Here is a 16,648-nt window from a genome sequence, read left to right as displayed (position 1 = left end):
ATGAAAAGTTGGCGTGACGAATAATTATATAGAAGGAACAAATTTGAGGAACGACTATTTTTTTGCTATTTGGTCTCCCTAGTACGGGAGACTAATGTAAAGCAAGCTACACGAATTAATGCACGCACACTTATAATGGGTCAACATGTCTATCGCGAGCAACGAGTATGCTCGTGTCGTATACTTTACCGTTGCCACCACCATACCATCACTTCACTAACAAGAGCATGCATTATTCGTCATTATAGAAAACATGCAGCGACAAAGTATAATATGAAAGTCATTGAAACATCAGTAAAAAAGTAAAGCTCGCTTGGAGCATCGTTCGGTCATTATCGTCATCAAACATATGTCATCAAACTGAGTCTGCAACCCCACGAAGCCCGTTGGTTCGTTGAGCGCATGAGCGCAAGTGATGCCTTTCAGCCTCTTCCGTCCTAAAAACAGACGGGTTAATATTTACATCATACACAGATAGTAAAACGTACGGCTTATTGAAAATACTCTCGGGGCCCTTGTACAGCATGGCATCGTAAAACAACGCAGCCATAATCATGCCAAAAATCGGGCCAAGGATAGGGCACCAGAGCCAATACTGGTTCCTGAAAGTGAAGACTTCGCGACCATATCCGACCATGGCGGTGAGGATACGGGGGCCCAGGTCACGAGCGGGATTAAGGGCGGCTCCAGTATCCATGCCGAGAGATGAACTGATGGCAAGGACTGTAAAAAATATTGCAAGAGGAAGGACACCGGAAGGCAAAGGGCCATTTTTTTTATCTGTGGCCATGAAAATTCCAGTGAGGAGCATAGCAGCCCCTATAAACTACATCCGGTCGTCAGTATGCATTCAATCGAAGTCTGTTAGCATGGACTCACTTCAGCGAAGAAGGCGGAAACTGAAGTGAGGTAATCGGCCTAAATGCACATAAGCCAGAGGAAGTCATGCCAACGGCAGGTCGAAACTTACTGCGTAGGTTCCAAAGAGGTCACCAGTTGCTGCAATTGTACGAATATTGGAACCCCCTTCGACGATGTTGATTGCATGGTAGTAGGTCGCGTAGACTACACCTGCTCCACACAAGGCTCCCAGAACTTGTGCCAGGATGTAGATGGGAACTTTCTTCCAGGGGAACCCGCGGACAGTAGCAGACGCTATGGTGACCTTGATGGTAGTCAGCAATAGTTGCATGCAAAATATCGATGGTGCACTCACTGCAGGATTCACATGACCGCCTGAGTAGTTTGCAGAGATCCATACGCCAAGGGAGAGTCCTGACCAGCTTGTAAGGAAGATGTCGACGCACAAAACACAAGGGTCACTCACCAAGGGCCCAACAGATGTTGGACGAGAGAGCAGTCCTTTGAACAAGCACTAGTGAGCTTCAGTCCATCCATCACTTTTAACGCCTTGAACTCACCCCCTGAGGGCTGGCAGACACATTTTTATTGGCGGATAGATTCGTTTGGCAATTGCCACCACACCCAAACAAGCATAGAATGAAGGCACCCATGAACTCGGCTGCAGGTGCAGTGATGTGCTCCCTGAAAAAGCTTCAATCAGCAAGTGTCAATAATTTGAGGACTAGCACTACCTGATCCCTGACCATCGATTGGGGTACTGAGTGCATTGATCGCAGTCAGCGAAGTCAACGACAGGGACGTCGTTGGCTCGAGTCGTGCTCGACGCCTCGGAACGACGCTGGACGGGCTTTTCGACGATATCCGTCATCTTACACAAAGAAAAAGAAGGAGTGAGTGTTAAAGCTGCTGGGGAAGAAAATTTGGCAACTGCCCCTTTTATAGCCCGGTTCTTATCGTCTATGATGATTATCACGTACAGGGCATCCGGGACTCCGAACACGAGTGTAATGGATAGACTGCCTGCGGAAAGATCATATACATGTTATTAGTTTTGTTCATACTTGTGCCTATTAGCCAATTGGAACGCATGAATTGTGTCAAAAAACGATTACGTACCTCGTTTAATTCATTCCCGTCTAGTGGGTTTTGTACAATCGTGTGTACTTTGTAAAGTTTGCATCGATTAAACTGCAAGCAAATTCATTCATTTGAATCACGCTATTCCATGCAGGGAGATGGACCAACAGGGTGTGCTATTCTTGATATCCAGTGCGGCGTTGTGTCGGTGTCATGGCCGCCGGCTCTTTCATCGACCGAACCGACTCGATGTGAAATCAAATCGAGCCGGTCTAAAGTTGGTCGGCGTCAGTTTCAGGTCCATTTGCCTTTATATAAACATACCTCATGATGATCTCATCAAAATGCTTGAACTTCGAAAGGAAAGGCCTCGAATGCGCCAAGGTCACGTTGCGCTAACTTCTTCGCGAGCTCTCATCGGTCGAAATAGGTTACTTGAAAAGATGATCACGTACAAGATGGTTTTCAAACGTTCGGGAAACTCCTGGATAGAAGCCTCCTCCTCCACCCCGGAGTTGTCACTGTCAGAGTGAATCTGGTTGTCCGTGAATTTCGAATGGCAAGGTCCGATGAAAGCAGAGGCAAGAAAGCTTCCTGAATGATGGCGAAGAGGCCTCGGGAGAGTACCGCCGGAGATGGCGACTCCCTGAATCGGATATGATATCCGAGTGGAGGGGGTTAGCCAAGCAGAATCTAATGACAAAAGCTCTCAAAGGCTGGGTAATGATTTCACAACCCGAACGATTAAATGTTGATATCGCATAAAATAGAGCCCGGGCGATGATGGTGATCAGATCTCATACATTTGTCGACTTCAAGACAGGGAAGTGAAAACTCACGAACGCTACGGCAGTTACCAAATAGAGAATTCAGATATTTGTCGTGTTAGGGATCCGAGGTAAACGACAAGGTAAAGCACATTACGCGACGTATCTTCCAAGCAGAAAGTTATTTTTTCATGAGAACCTGCGGTAGATCTGCAGTCAGCCCAGAATTGGAAGGTGACAAACACGTTGGCGCGATTGCAAGGGCAAGCGTGACAATGGGAAATGCATAAACAGTACAAGTATCTGACAGCGGAACGAACCGTCCATGCGCATAGAAGCCGCAAAGGCTTTGCACGACAGTCATTTGGCTTCATATCAATCTTCCGAGTGTCGAGCGGTGATAGTGTGATTACATGGGAAGGACCCTGCACTATCCTCGTCATACAGCGTGTACTGCTCGGGAAGAAACAAAGGGATAACTAAAAGTACATACATACCGATTACACTTGAGCGTTCGGCTCAGGACGTCAAGGCAGTTAATGGCGGTTTCAATGCGCGTATTACCTCGTGTGGCAATACGACAATCATCTAGGTTGGCAGAGTTACCAAGTTAGCCAAGCGAAAGCATCCAACATTTTAGTCAATTACCTCTCGAGTTATGTCCTCTCCTCCGACCTCCCACCCGCCTTCGGCAATCGGCAAAACTACGTTATTCATATGTCTGACGCAAAGGTCGCCGATGCCCAATTTTTCACCAGTATACTTGCGCCATTGAATGAGCGTATCCAAAAACTTGGACGCATGGCGAAGCAGACGCCGACGGGCAGCAATGGCATCCGGATCAAACACCGGGCGGTTGAGTGCAACAAAAGGAGCCAACAGGGACTCCGATGTTGATACAGAGCGTTCAAAGACGGAGTAAACTGATTTCAGTATCAGCTGGATAATCGTATTAGAATAGCAACTCATTCGTGATAATCATGAAGTAATCTAGTCACCTGAAATTTGTGGTTGTCCTGTCCAATAGAAGCTTCTACTTGCTTCTGCCAGGTTTATCATGTTGCGGGTATCACCTGCCGAATAGGAATCGAGCACGCCAGCTTCGAGTGCCTTGCAGATGAGGGGCACGACGGCCGTGGAGATCATCACAGAAACCAAGTCTTCGTTCAGACCTCCATCCAGCTCTAGATCACTATCCTTATCTCCGTGTGAACGGGAGTAATCGTGTAGTGAAGCACACCATGAGGATTCATCTAAGGTCCGCGAAAGTCTGGCAATACTAAATCAGCGCCTCACCCCAAACAAACAATCAACACACCTCGAGTGGGTTCCATCCAAGAAGTTCTAGTCGCACCCAGAACTCCCAAGCACCAACAAGTCCGAGACCACCCCATGCACCAGTATAGCTATCACCAAAGCGTCTGCGCCATTCACCAAACCACTTGACCAACCCCAAGCTCGGATCCCGGAACTCGGCTGCATGCACATCAGACAGCAAGTCACGTCCATCACTGGTTATTCTCTCCATGGCACTTTGATAATCCATAGCATCCGACGGAGGTAAAGAGGAGTCCGTGGAATAACCCTCTTCTCGGTCCGGCTGCGTTCTGATAGCCCTACTTTCACGTTCACGTTGACGGCGAAGTCGGCGAGTTATTCGTGCGGCTCGTCGCTCGCGGCGTGCAGTAACGGAGTTTGTTTGAGGTATAACTCGCCCTAGGTCATCTACCTCTTCAGATTTATCTGCGGTCACTGAAGGAGTGCCGAAAATCAATGATAAATCATCTTGAACGTCCGCTCGGCGTCGTTGAGCGATCATTTCAGATCGTTCCTTGAGCACTGAAATATGTTCATCTTCGAGCTTCTCCAGTTTCGGAAACTAGATATCTTAAGATTTTGCTTGATGTAAAAACAACGGTGATACTAACCTTCTCATCGAGGAATGTCGCCACACTTTCTACCCATTCCTTAAATGCAGCGAACCATAACCTTTTTGCTTCGGCTTTGGCAATCATCTCGCGTAGCTCTGTTTCGCGGACATCCAACTGTTCCCGTTCATCGACCAATGTCGCCATTGCCTTTATGTTCGTTGCATGCGATGTGGTCATTGCGGCCAATGACTGAGACAGGCGGTCCATCGCCGGCCCAAGAGAGGGTATCGCAGTTGATGTTGGAACTTAGCTCCAGTTAGTCAACGATGATTCCAAAAGGACATATAACTTACTTGCAGCAGGCTTGTAGACTTGTTTTGCGGGAGATGCCTCACGAGAAGTAGCGAATGGACCGCCTCTCCGCAATTGTTCCCTTTCCCATTCCATGGTCTCCTCATCTTCCTCATCGCTGTCCTCATAATGTTAGCCGAGTTCTCAGCAAAACGCTGGTACATACGCATCTGCAATCAACTCTTGCATAGTATCCTTGCGTTTCGAAGCTTCGATTTTCTGTGACTTCTTGCCAAGTGCAATACGCTCTTGAGCGCTGGTATACTCCGCGTACTCTGTCCTTTGTGAGATTGATGCGAAAAAAAGTTGAGAAGTGACATACCGTCGTCCCCTTCTCCAAGCTCATCCTCTTCGCGCATCAACCGACTTTCTGGATGTGGACCCTGCGGTACGGTATCACGTTTCGTGACAGAAAGAGATATGAAATCGTCTTCTGTACCGTGAGTCCGCATGCGTTCCCGTCTTTGTTTAGCTGAAAGTATGGATGATTCCGAAGGAATCACTGTTTCAACATCGACTGCATACCATTAGGCGATGAACTAAGCACGCCAGTGAGATCTTACCCGATATATCGGTGGCCTCCATAGTAATATCACCAGGGTCCATTGAAACATCTGCATCAAAGCTCTCGGCGACTGGGACGCGACGCGACGATGGCGTGCTTGCTTTCAGCTCTGAGAGGTACGCCTGGTCATATACCGGCGCCCCATTAGAACGGGGGGTGATAGTAGCCTGGTCGAGCGAGACAGGCAGTACATTGCTAATAGATCTCATGAACAAACCAAATTCCGAGTACAGACATAAACATACGCAGGATGGGTACCCAGGGTCAACTTTAGACTAAGATTTGATTTCTTCACTTGAAAGACCTCCCCATCTCCTGCCTAACGTCTTAAGTAGTAAGCCAGCATTCGCTTATGTATGAAGTAGACACCCGAACCTCTTCGTCTCCGCCGAAACTGAGCGTAGACTTGGGCTTAGTGCGCTTTGCCTTGTTCTTGAGTTTAGATGAAAGAGCAATTGGTGATTCTTCGGTGCTCTCTCCTTTCTCAGATGTGGTTTGTGATATGTCTTCAGGTGACTTTTCTCTCGCCCTTGGAACCAGCCTTGACCTTGGTTTTTTGAACATTACTGATGGACGGAAATCAGTTGAGAGTGAGTAGTGCCACTAGACTGTGACCGTCCTCCAACAAATTTTTTCTCACGCTGTCTGCTTTCCCTGAATTACCATGTCTGCGCGCCCGCGTCCAAAGCCAGTGCCACGTCCAGTGGCAAAATCTAAGGCTCCATTGTCGACAACAACCGACTCCAACATAGCATCATCTCCGGCATCTTCTACGAGCGCGACACAGAATTCCTACTGCAGGAAACAAGATAGACGATGAAGATGCTATATTCATGCGGAATCGCGGAAGAACCTCTCAATGCTGGAACAAGCTTCGGCAACTAACAAAGGGTGTGTCCGCTTCCATAGGTTGTTACGATGACCTCACTCTGCAATCCGATTCATAGACAGCTCCGTCCGACAAAGCTGACGAGGATGACCTCGATTGGGGTGAACGAACTGAACCGGAATCTACCCCGAGGCGTCGTAAGAAGAAGCCAAATAAACAGCATGAATTACCTCGGTGGCAAGCGGCGGACATAGTCACTCTGTGCGTCGCTCTTTCTAGTTCGTTACTATATCTCGTACTGTTAGACTGCATCGGCATAGTACTTGAATATGATCATGGTCGGCGGATCGGTTATATTGATAGCTCTTCCGTAGCCTTTCTTCAGATAACGAAGAGGACGATCTGGAAATCACAGAGAACACACCAAAAGCCTCACGCAATGACACGTCCCTTCGAAAACGAAAGAGAGACCGTAGTCGCTCAAAATCCATCACACCACCTCCGCAACTTCCCATACACCAACTCAATAATGCAAGGAACCTGGTCAGGTTGCGTAAAATTATACCGGACAATACCTGTATCACTCACGAAAACTTACCAGACAAGCGCTTGCTGTTGCGCCCCGCGCCCCCTCACCAATTCAATTTGCCGATGACCCAACAGATACCTCTGACTTAAATCCCGAACTGGCCAAAATTGCCGAAGAGGTTCGTAGAAGGGCTGTAGAAACTAAGAACATCCCAGAACAAGGCGGCGGCCCTGAGTTGGTTATCATCAAGGTCCGATGGCGGCCTCATCCACGGAATCCAGCGGGTGCAAAGGATGTTTGGAACTTTAAGATGAAAAGAGTGGGTCTCTTTTGCCAACAGCACTGCGCATGGCACTGACCCCTCAATTAGCACGACACATTTCAGTACATGTTTGAGGAGGTAGCAGACTTGGCTGCTGTTTTAGTAGAAAGCCTTGTCGTTAGTCACGATGGAAAGCGTCTGTTCGCTTCAGGCACACCTCACGGTCTTCGAATTTGGGCAGAAGGAGAGCTCGGTGCGTTGTTCTCGGTGCACGGGCACTTGAGACTGAAAACCTTCAATAGAAGCATGTGATCAAACAACTTGGGATTACATACGCGCTCAACGTCATCAGCAAGTTCCAAATGGCGCTCAGTCATCAAAGCATTCGCCGTCTCCGGAAAGAGAGACAGATGCGGAGTCGGAAGCCGAGTCCACTGGCGGCGACAAAATCAAGCTTGTATTCAGGTCCGCGGTTACCGAGGACAATATCAACCTTACGGTTCGACCTACAACAACGTGTGGAGCCATTGTCAAAGCATTTCTCAAGGCTGCCGGACTATCTGACCGGTCTTCGAAGGGTACAGCACAAGCCATGCCTCAGCTAATGGTTGATGGAGATAAGATGGCAGATAATATGGAAATCGGAGAGGCAGACCTTGATGATGGAGATTTGGTTGAAGTTGTTGGACTATGATTGTACTAATCATTGGGCCAGTTCGACATTTTTTTCGGTTACTCAGAGGCATTACATTACTGTTGTACCATTGCTGTGTAGTAGAAATCGTATTTCACAATGCTTGATTGTTATTTACTTATCTCCGGAGTGGTAACTTAACTGTAGCTACGTTAGTGCCAACCGTCGCTCGCATTCTTCACCAATATTCTGGCGTTATTGACAAATGATCGAATAAGCTCATCGAACGCGTTGCGTTCAAGTTCTGACACATTTGGATCCCCACGTTTGACAGCAGTCGAGAGCAGCAGCCCTGGGCGAGCGATCTCCACCTCCAACTCATGAAGAACCTCGGGCTTCATATATGTATTTCAGCGTCCGTATTTCAAAAACGATTCAAAGGACAACATACCGGTGCATTGGGTGTCGCGTTATTATTGGAATGGACTTGGGTCAGGTCGATATTAAATTCCTCATGCGAGTAGCATATTCTGTCTTTCCGTCGTACGTGGGTTGGAGTTCCAACGGGATGGGAGACTGTAGAGCCAGCATCATTTATTAACTTCCCGATAGGATGCATGCGAGCCCACCTGGAACTTCGAGCGACACGCTGACCCTCCAATCCGCCGCCCGCTTCGGACTATATATGTTAAGGTCCCCGAGCCTTATTTTCCGTGTCGTTTCAAGAACGGTGTTAGTCTTCTCTTCGCGGGTGACGCGTATCTTTTCTCGATCATCTGACGTATAGAAGGAGTCGACCACCTTGACATGGGTGTACTCGAGGGGAGATGTTGGGTGAGACGGTTGAGATGATATTAGTTTCAGATCGTTGAGCATAGTGTTGAAGTGCTTGTGCTGCGCCTGCCGCGCCAAATGATCGCGTGAGCTACAACGAAAGGGCTACATGAAAATGGAGCTGACAAGGGACATATTGGACTCAAAGCGAACGTCAACCTCCTTCGGGATTAAGACTACTGGCATGTTAGGCAAAGATCACGAACAACTTAGTGGACATACTTGTCTCCACAAGGACAGGCAGCATTAGGCGCTGCCCGCTTGTACGGTCCCTCAAGACACCAAGTTTTGCTTCTACCTCGACTTTTGCTTCCGGGTGAACTGGCCTCGTCATGATCATGTGGTGAACGAAATCAGCGATCTCTCGAATGAATTCATCGAGAGGCTCGACACCGAGGATTGACAATGACAATGGAGGCAAGCTGGATCCTGCTGTGTTCATGGTGGATGGCACAGAAGCTGTTTGATTGACTTTTGCGGCTTCGGAAGACCAGTGGTCATTATGGCGGGCTCGTTTTAGTGGCGGAGATTCTTTATCATCAGGCTGAGAGCGATCGTCTTCCGACATGTGGAGAGAAGTAAACTGTGAAGTTGGCTGCTAGGGCAATCAAACACTGGCCATGATGTTGAACTTTCTACCCTGGGATCAACATGGGATGTACGGTAAACCCTATAAATTCCGCGTCTAGGCATTTGGTCCTACGTGTCCATCTATTCTTTAAATTTATCTTAGACCCGCAGCTGGTAATAGTATTAATGACCGTGACCCAGCATTGTGCTAATTACAAATGGGAAAAACATTCCCGATAGCAGCAGAAGCGTCCGTGATGTTTTGCTGATGTTGTCTTGGGTGGATGAAGGTGCGTGTTCCGAGGGAGACTGTAGAACTGTAGCCACATAGAGAAAGGTGCCACCCTTTGGAGCATTTCATCAGTACCAGTCGATGGTAAGAATTTGTGGTTCTTACGCTAAATAGTAAGGGTGTTCCGAGCCACAGGTTATTTCCATCGCCGGTGTGCGTGTACAATATATACGAGAGGATGGCACTAACTGGCGTGGCGAGACTGAAAAATAGCAAGTGTCTCTTGCACTCTGAAGGAGGGAGAGACGTTGCCAAGAGAGAAGATGTCAGAGCTAATGCTGTGGGTGCTGTGATCTCATGTTAGCGAACGAGTGAGCGACAGAAAGCCATCAGGCGTACCCTTATGTATTATGATAGCCAAGAAAACAACAAAAGATACGGCACCCGATCGCGTGTCAAGAGACGATACGCCTAGCGCGTATCCATCAACTAAAGCATGCACCATGAGCCCTAATGATAGTGGGTATGCGCGTTGCACGCTTGAGGAACGTGTATTTCGCAACATTTGCCAGGAAGACGCATGTGAACCGGGTGCTATCATACCCTCCTCGCGCTCAAGCTCGTCGAGCGTGATATCAAAGTTGACTTCTTCTACTTCGTCGCGAGTTTCCAGAGGTATTAGCGATCGAGCGTGTGGGGAAATGTACTCCTCCACAAGGAACATGGATGCGAAGCCCAAAAGTATGCATGTCGCGATCTTGTAAGAATATGAATCCGGTTCAGGGTCACCAGCGATCGTGCTTGCCACTCCTCTGTCATTACTTAGAGGCAGGAAACTTTGAAGAAGAATGGATCCAGACGCACTCGGGAATGATGACGCCAAGGGCAGCACCAATGAGTAATCCAGTACTCAAGGTAGACAACTTCGCCAAGTGACTCTCTGCAAAGATGATGACCCTTAACATTTAAATAACTGAAGTCAATCGTAGTGCATACTAGTCATTGATGATGATAGTGGTATGAGGCCAGCCCCAAAGGACGCAGCTCCCATGACTAGGGACATAGATACAATGCGTACGAAACCACTGGATGCCATTCCACTCGTAAAATCAGTGTCAGGGATGAATGATTCGTGTCTTTGCAGAGCCAGATCGTTGGCCAGGATGTCGAACTCACAAGCTGTACTTGCAAGTTGCTTAATGCTGTGACACTGCCATGTTCAGAACTCGCGGAGTTCCAAACCTTTCATTTGCTTCCGCGTGTAATAAACCGCAGAAACTTACAACTCATAGGAGGGCAAAGAATTTTGTCAACAAGAAGAATCGACATTACATGCAAAAATGTGCCGGGCACAGTATATGGAGGACGATGGTTTATTTGAAAGAACAAGGCAAACTGTTTACCCAAGCATTTGAAACAGCATAGCTGCCTTAGCCCGATCCGCATTAATGACGATCGTATTGGTGAGTGGATATACCAGGGTCCAGTATCCTTAAGTTTGCTGAATATGTTAAGCATGCAACGACAGCGGACGATATAAGTTACTCCTATGTAGCAGATTTGTGCGTGTTTGCCAAAGGCTGGATATTTGAAACAGAGCCAATCGCGGCGCCCGCTATTCTCGAACCCATCAGTAGAAGTTCAGACGGGGCCAAATTTACAAGTGCTCGTGTGGAAGCATTAGTATTGTGCTTCTCTCCTAGAAGTAAGTACTGGTCTAATGCACTCCCCTAGGCAAAAGATTCCTTCATCGAATGGTCGTCTGAGGTCGTTTCCGACCAAAATGCGCCCCGAAGGTCTGTCCTCTCGATCTCGGATATTTAAATCTGATACCACTGACTGATCTCCCCGGATCCCAGCTGCCTGTCCAGACCCCGCGTCTTGCGTGCCCACCCAGACCTTCCCATATATGTAGCTTTTTTTAACATTTGTATTATTTTGATTGGTCTTTTAGCGCTTCTGCTCCTAATACGAAGGAGCGATTGTCTTCCTTCGATTGATCTGGCTAGGAGAGACTAGCTTCGCCTCAAATTCTGAGGCAGTTCGGTCCACCTTGGTTCGTCACGTCCCGATCAGAACAAGCAACGGAGTAGCAGACTCCACCGGACTCGGACTCCACACTATTGGCTCGCACGATGACATATACTTACTGACGATCGATATCGTGATGGTGGATGTTTGATCAGGCGCTCGCTAGTCCCCTTTTCTACACCCCTATTAGTCTCAAGACCAGCCTGGCTTATACCATGGACAAATCGAGTAGAATCATTCTCTCTCAAGGACGGAGTCACTCCGAGACATGCAGTCGTGTCTTTGGACAGTGAATTTACCTCCAGCAGACCTGCGAAAGTCACAATATTATTATTTTCGTGTAAAGTGCTGTCTCAATACTCATATATCAACCGATTTTCTACGTTGGATGCAATTTACTTGGAGTCTCACGATCTACTAACTACTTTTCTAAGCACAATCACATTTGTCGTTGAGCTATTGACCCTATTTCGCGGTACTTGTCGTGACAGCCAAAGGTAAGCAACGACCTATTAATTATACTAGTATAAACCTTAAAGTTTAACAGTGAAAGTTAACGTTCAGCCAAGAATCAAGATACACGGTTCCCGAGCGGGGCCTTAAAGCACATGACCCGCGAGGCGATATTTGTGTTAACTTGTTATGCTCGTCTCAGGACATTTCGGAAGTACTAGCATACATCTCTTCTTTTGCTGAGATACAAAATCAGAAGATCTCATTAATATTTACTAACCTGTCGATCTGATGTTAGGGAAGATAATATATCTGACGGCAACTTACTTTCTACCTTAGGTGCGAAGGTTAAGACGTTTTCTTGCGCCATGACATACATATTATCTCCCCGTCCCAAGCGGTCCTGTCGCTGGGAGACGTTCTCAGTCCGATATGCGACTTTCTCGTCAGTGGGGCCATTTTTGACGACCACGAAACCATCCTCCATAAAATGGTTGACCTGCTCAGCTACATACTGTTCAGCACAATCAAAGCTGAGCCGTGTTATCTGACATATGCGCGAGGTACCTACACTGCTTGTAGACACGATGCCGCCAATGACAAATGTGAAGCTCGGGGGAATGCGTATATGCAATCCTTTTCAGAAATGGTTAAGCTGTCGTGACGTAAAGATTGCATCAGTTACTGAACGACACGGAGGAAACAATGACAGGGGTTGCGGTGGGTTAGAGCCTGTTAGAGTGGGGTCCGCGGGGATCCGATTTCTGTTTCAGCAGTCATACGACTCGCGCCGGCAAAAAGGAAGAAACATCAGCGATAGGAATATTGTCAATAGATGCATTTCACAAAATGGGGTGCTAATCTTACACATGTCACGGGCTGTTATGGAAGTGAGAATAATGCAAATTCGAGGCTACGAAAGAACGAATGAAACTCAAAGATGTCACTTGAATGTCACTTCGTGTGCTCAGAAAACATTCCTGCCGGGTCCAACAAGAATGACAAGAACATGAGCGACTATGCGGCGTAATGAATATAGGTTAACGGTGGAACTTTGCGCAAGTACCATTCCTCACCAACTAATAGGGGAAACGACTTAGACGATGGAGTCTCAATCAGCTGAGGTTCTTGATTGCTGTCTCCAAGAATGGATCTCCAAATTCTAAAAACATGCGACATGCGAAACAGTCAAAATGAATATTTAAACCTGCAATCATGGCAGATCATAGCTGACTGACCTTTTCTAAGTTGCTCCGCCAATGCAACGTCAACAAGGTCTTCCTTATCACGCCTGCTCCCGTGCTCACTCTTTGCTCCCCAGGCATTACTTGCAGTCGGTCCAAAGCTACTTCCACCTGCACTTTGACCCTGACTTTCAGTTATTCGGCGAGAATTCCCCATCATGCTCATTGCATCCTCTCGTCTCCTCGTCTTTGCGTCTCTCCGTGGAGAAGGACCATCGAAGGAAGAACCGCCTGGTAGACGACGCTTAGAACTAGGGCTAGGCATCATCGACGCGATGTTTCCCAACATGTGGGTCGTTGCGGATTGGAGGAACGATGTGTGAGAATCGCGTGCACTCGCGCCACTTTGCGGAAACTGGAAGTCATCAGGTGGAGGTGAACCAGATGAATCTGTTGAGATCGGTGAACCTGGATCAGGAGAATGCATGATCGATAGCGCTTTCCAGGCAAGCAAGAGGCTTTGACTGCTCCCTAACCACTGGTCACGTGGTCAATTCTTTTGCCGCCGCTCAGTAACTTAAAAGTACCTTCTCAGTAGCAAGCTCAAGTCCCTAAAGTGCTTTTTTTCTTGCTTTCAGGATCATGTCTACTCTTCCTAAGGCGATGCGCACCATGCGCATCATTGCTTTGCCTCTTTCTCGCCCAAAGACTCCACCTGATCATGGCCTGAAGCCGCACGCAGTCTTCAACCCCAACCGCATGCTCATTTACTACCACTTCGACCTCTCTCAAAGTAACAGTATCAATAGGCAAGATCAGTCTGCTATCAAGCGAGCGGTGAAATGGGCGTCCACAAAAGCCGCCGACCTTTGGGCTGGTTTTGGAAAGGCACCCGAAGGCAGTTGGAAGGCAGGTCTCCTCCCTGAAATATTACTTTTGAGTCCTCAATTTCTACGAACGGTAGTTGCGAACTTATGAGCTTGGTGAACGCATAGTCGACCGCATAGACTTCGAGGAGTTAGCCCTGAAGGGTGTTGATCCTTCTTTGGGGCCATCAATCATGCACCCAGATATAACCGGACAACAAGCAAACGAGGTAGAAATTTCGGAAAAGCAAACTCCGAGGGAGGCCTTGCAAGTAAGTTTAATCATGCTCCATCCCGCCCGGGCGTGTGCTGACCCCACGCGTCAGATACCCCTCGTTTATCCGCCATCCATTTACGCATCGCTACCATCCACGGGTGTGAATGAAGTATCGCATCCCTCAATCGTGCACCTCCGCACGCTTCTAACCAGTCGGGAGCCTCGACATCGCAGAGGATTTTGGATGTGGATGGCAATTGCTCCACTGACAGCCCCTTTCATCCTTGTCCGTGAGTTTTCCTATCACGACATGCTGTTGAGCCACGTGTTTCCACAATTACTGACCTTTTTTTGTGACTGACATGTGGTTATTGGTAGCCGTTGTACCCAACCTGCCATTCTTCTTTTGTGCATGGAGATCCTGGTCACATTACAGAGGTTAGCACAGTCATTTTTGAGACGGAATCACCTTTCCTGTCCAACAAATTCTGACACCCTGTGCAGCATATAGAGCTTCGCAGTATCTATCTTCACTTTTAGACCATGGCTTGATCACACCACAGCCGAGCTTGGCGCTTGACCAAATCTATGCTTCTTACGCCCCATCCTTATCAAACGTTGAAAATACGCCCTCGCCAGCGGCGGCCCCTCCCAGATCCGCGGCATCACTACCAAATGCTCCAAATGCGATGCCCACGAAAAACGGCCGCCTGCCCAATGATGATGACACAGCTTCTTCATCACAGTCTAACGCATCTAAGGTGTCGAAGACTTCACAACGGCTGTTACTTACTCGCAAAGGTATCCCGCACATCTTGCAGCTTTTTGGTCTTCCGCAATCGTCAGCAGCAGACATGTATCGCGCGGTAGAACAAGTACGCGGACGTCTCGGAGGAACGTCCGGGCGGTGATAGTTGCTAATAAACTACGCGTTTTCCTACTTAACACCGGAGGGCAAGTTCGATGTGCCATTACACCACACGGTGAGTTATGAGACACGTATGATTGGCTGCACTAAAGCCGGTCTAGCTTCACCACTGCATACATCTCAAAATATTCGTGAGAGCGGATTTGTAAGGGTACGCTTCATAGCCTTTCGTAGTAGCTTAGAGAGCATGGATCATCAATAATATGAATAGACCTTCCAGTGGGCTTCAGCCGGCGGTTGACCTTCTCGATCGTGTTCCATCTCGATCTAGATCTGATTTTCTACTTTATCCTCGTGGCGGATTGTTCGGCACGAGTTCTAAAAAGAGATGTTTGCAAACTTAGCACACCTGCAGTGCTTGTCTAATCCTGTTAAACTTATCGGATTAACTTTGGAACGAATTGTATTGAAAGGGGAAATCCGGCATGCTCCTGCTGCTTCCTTGACAGGCGTCATGAAACTTCCGCGCATCATATATCATACGCAAGCAGGATGACCGTTCGTAGCGCTTCGGCTTCGGGGGATCTTGAAATAATGTTCTCATTATACTTTTGGGGAACGAAAGGCCATGAGATATGTTCGCCCCGATGCGAGATCTTGCTCAGCAGGGATCAAACCAGACGGACAAACCATCGTGAGCTGGTCCATACTCCTAGGCGAACCCCATATCACACGGCGTTGACATCTCTCCGCAGATCACATCCAGTCACTTTGCGCTTAAACCTTGTTCATGTATCTAGCCTAATATCTGAACACCCGTCGCGCACGCTGACATCGACCACACTAAAGATATCCGCAATGTAAATTGAGCCTGTACGGGGTCATGTTCAAGCAGAAGCCTCGTATCTATCGGTATCAAGGAATGTCCTCTTGATCACAACCGCATGTAAACCATGCAAGGCATTCAAGGTACCGTGGCTTTGGGCTGACCACTTCAACGAGGGTACCGATATCGAAACACGTACCATACCCCCGGGCCTGATGCATGATGACAGAGCTGGCCCGTCCATGACAATCTACGCTTACCCCTTGTCGCGTTTGATTATAGCTCACAATATCGCTTATGTTGACCCTGTCGATCTACAAAGTCGAGTGGGGCGCTCCACTACCCTCCAGACATTTTGGTATTTTTGGTCAAGTTGAGACCCTGAGGGAGCTTGTCAAGTGAGGATCTCGAAGATATCTCGCAAGTGTTGAAATATTAATTTTCTTGTCATTAACTACTACTATCTACTGGATGTCACAATATGCATGAAACATGGGCAAAGCGTCGGCCCTAGGAGTCAGTACCTGCACACTGGCGGCGTTGTTCATTTAATTGATGCTGCCGCACAGTCCTGTAGAGGTTACATTCCTCTTGTCGACTACTACTAGGAGTTTAGGCACTACAAAGTCTACTTACGAACATGATGTCAATGGCCCCTGAGGCCTGAGTTCAAAGTTGTGGTCATTCGAGGGCCTCATGAAATTTGACTGGAATCTTATGAGACCCCATTCCGGTGGATTTTTCTTTTCCACCGATCTGCTCGCTTTGACTTGAGGCGTTCTTCATCAGTGAAGCTTTGAAGGCTGAAGTGATGTGAC

At 47.8% G+C, this 16,648-nt stretch overlaps 7 protein-coding genes across 7 annotated transcripts; 2 read left to right on the top strand and 5 right to left on the bottom strand.

The window, feature by feature from the left end:
• Positions 1-355: 355 nt before the first annotated feature.
• On the bottom strand, positions 356-1,732 carry EDB91DRAFT_1236201 (major intrinsic protein superfamily membrane channel protein; the record flags this gene model as incomplete). Its single annotated transcript, XM_041321420.1, has 8 exons — positions 356-437; positions 489-826; positions 880-918; positions 971-1,165; positions 1,217-1,275; positions 1,328-1,375; positions 1,418-1,545; positions 1,596-1,732. The coding sequence occupies 8 exons, from the start codon at positions 1,730-1,732 to the stop codon at positions 356-358; spliced, it is 1,026 nt and encodes a 341-aa protein (XP_041179575.1).
• A 1,612-nt stretch (positions 1,733-3,344) lies between these two features.
• On the bottom strand, positions 3,345-6,059 carry EDB91DRAFT_1236200 (nineteen complex-related protein 2-domain-containing protein; the record flags this gene model as incomplete). Its single annotated transcript, XM_041321419.1, has 11 exons — positions 3,345-3,647; positions 3,707-3,751; positions 3,804-3,978; positions 4,025-4,587; positions 4,637-4,884; positions 4,975-5,048; positions 5,097-5,205; positions 5,253-5,447; positions 5,494-5,690; positions 5,741-5,814; positions 5,871-6,059. 11 exons carry the CDS (start codon positions 6,057-6,059, stop codon positions 3,345-3,347), a joined length of 2,172 nt encoding a protein of 723 aa, XP_041179574.1.
• An 82-nt stretch (positions 6,060-6,141) lies between these two features.
• Positions 6,142-7,909, top strand: EDB91DRAFT_1119188 (uncharacterized protein). The gene is made up of 7 exons (XM_041318137.1): positions 6,142-6,221; positions 6,283-6,386; positions 6,447-6,585; positions 6,699-6,872; positions 6,926-7,172; positions 7,224-7,368; positions 7,418-7,909. Exons 1-7 carry the CDS (start codon positions 6,160-6,162, stop codon positions 7,807-7,809), a joined length of 1,263 nt encoding a protein of 420 aa, XP_041179573.1. The 5' UTR covers positions 6,142-6,159; the 3' UTR covers positions 7,810-7,909.
• On the bottom strand, positions 7,910-9,246 carry EDB91DRAFT_1119182 (CYTH-like domain-containing protein). The gene is made up of 5 exons (XM_041318136.1): positions 8,806-9,246; positions 8,710-8,759; positions 8,379-8,649; positions 8,201-8,325; positions 7,910-8,144 (listed from the first exon to the last, which is right to left on the bottom strand). Exons 1-5 carry the CDS (start codon positions 9,149-9,151, stop codon positions 7,962-7,964), a joined length of 975 nt encoding a protein of 324 aa, XP_041179572.1. The 5' UTR covers positions 9,152-9,246; the 3' UTR covers positions 7,910-7,961.
• On the bottom strand, positions 9,247-10,565 carry EDB91DRAFT_1119180 (Zinc/iron permease). Its single transcript, XM_041318135.1, has 5 exons — positions 10,382-10,565; positions 10,250-10,325; positions 9,785-10,197; positions 9,551-9,732; positions 9,247-9,498 (listed from the first exon to the last, which is right to left on the bottom strand). Exons 1-5 carry the CDS (start codon positions 10,479-10,481, stop codon positions 9,337-9,339), a joined length of 933 nt encoding a protein of 310 aa, XP_041179571.1. The 5' UTR covers positions 10,482-10,565; the 3' UTR covers positions 9,247-9,336.
• Positions 10,566-12,984: 2,419 nt separating this feature from the next.
• EDB91DRAFT_1049593 (uncharacterized protein) lies at positions 12,985-13,540 on the bottom strand (the record flags this gene model as incomplete). The annotated part of the gene is made up of 2 exons (XM_041313469.1): positions 12,985-13,031; positions 13,108-13,540. The coding sequence occupies 2 exons, from the start codon at positions 13,538-13,540 to the stop codon at positions 12,985-12,987; spliced, it is 480 nt and encodes a 159-aa protein (XP_041179570.1).
• On the top strand, positions 13,530-15,340 carry EDB91DRAFT_129452 (mitochondrial K+-H+ exchange-related-domain-containing protein). The gene is made up of 5 exons (XM_041324896.1): positions 13,530-13,962; positions 14,018-14,191; positions 14,246-14,426; positions 14,515-14,574; positions 14,641-15,340. Exons 1-5 carry the CDS (start codon positions 13,696-13,698, stop codon positions 15,045-15,047), a joined length of 1,089 nt encoding a protein of 362 aa, XP_041179569.1. The 5' UTR covers positions 13,530-13,695; the 3' UTR covers positions 15,048-15,340.
• The last annotated feature ends 1,308 nt before the right edge of the window (positions 15,341-16,648 follow it).

Source organism: Suillus paluster (assembly GCF_016628075.1).
Source record: "Suillus paluster strain FC165 chromosome Unknown EDB91scaffold_13, whole genome shotgun sequence".
In the NCBI taxonomy this organism is placed as follows: domain Eukaryota; kingdom Fungi; phylum Basidiomycota; class Agaricomycetes; order Boletales; family Suillaceae; genus Suillus; species Suillus paluster.
The sequence above is the reverse complement of the archived record's forward strand: the minus strand, read 5'-3'. Positions and strand labels throughout refer to the sequence as shown.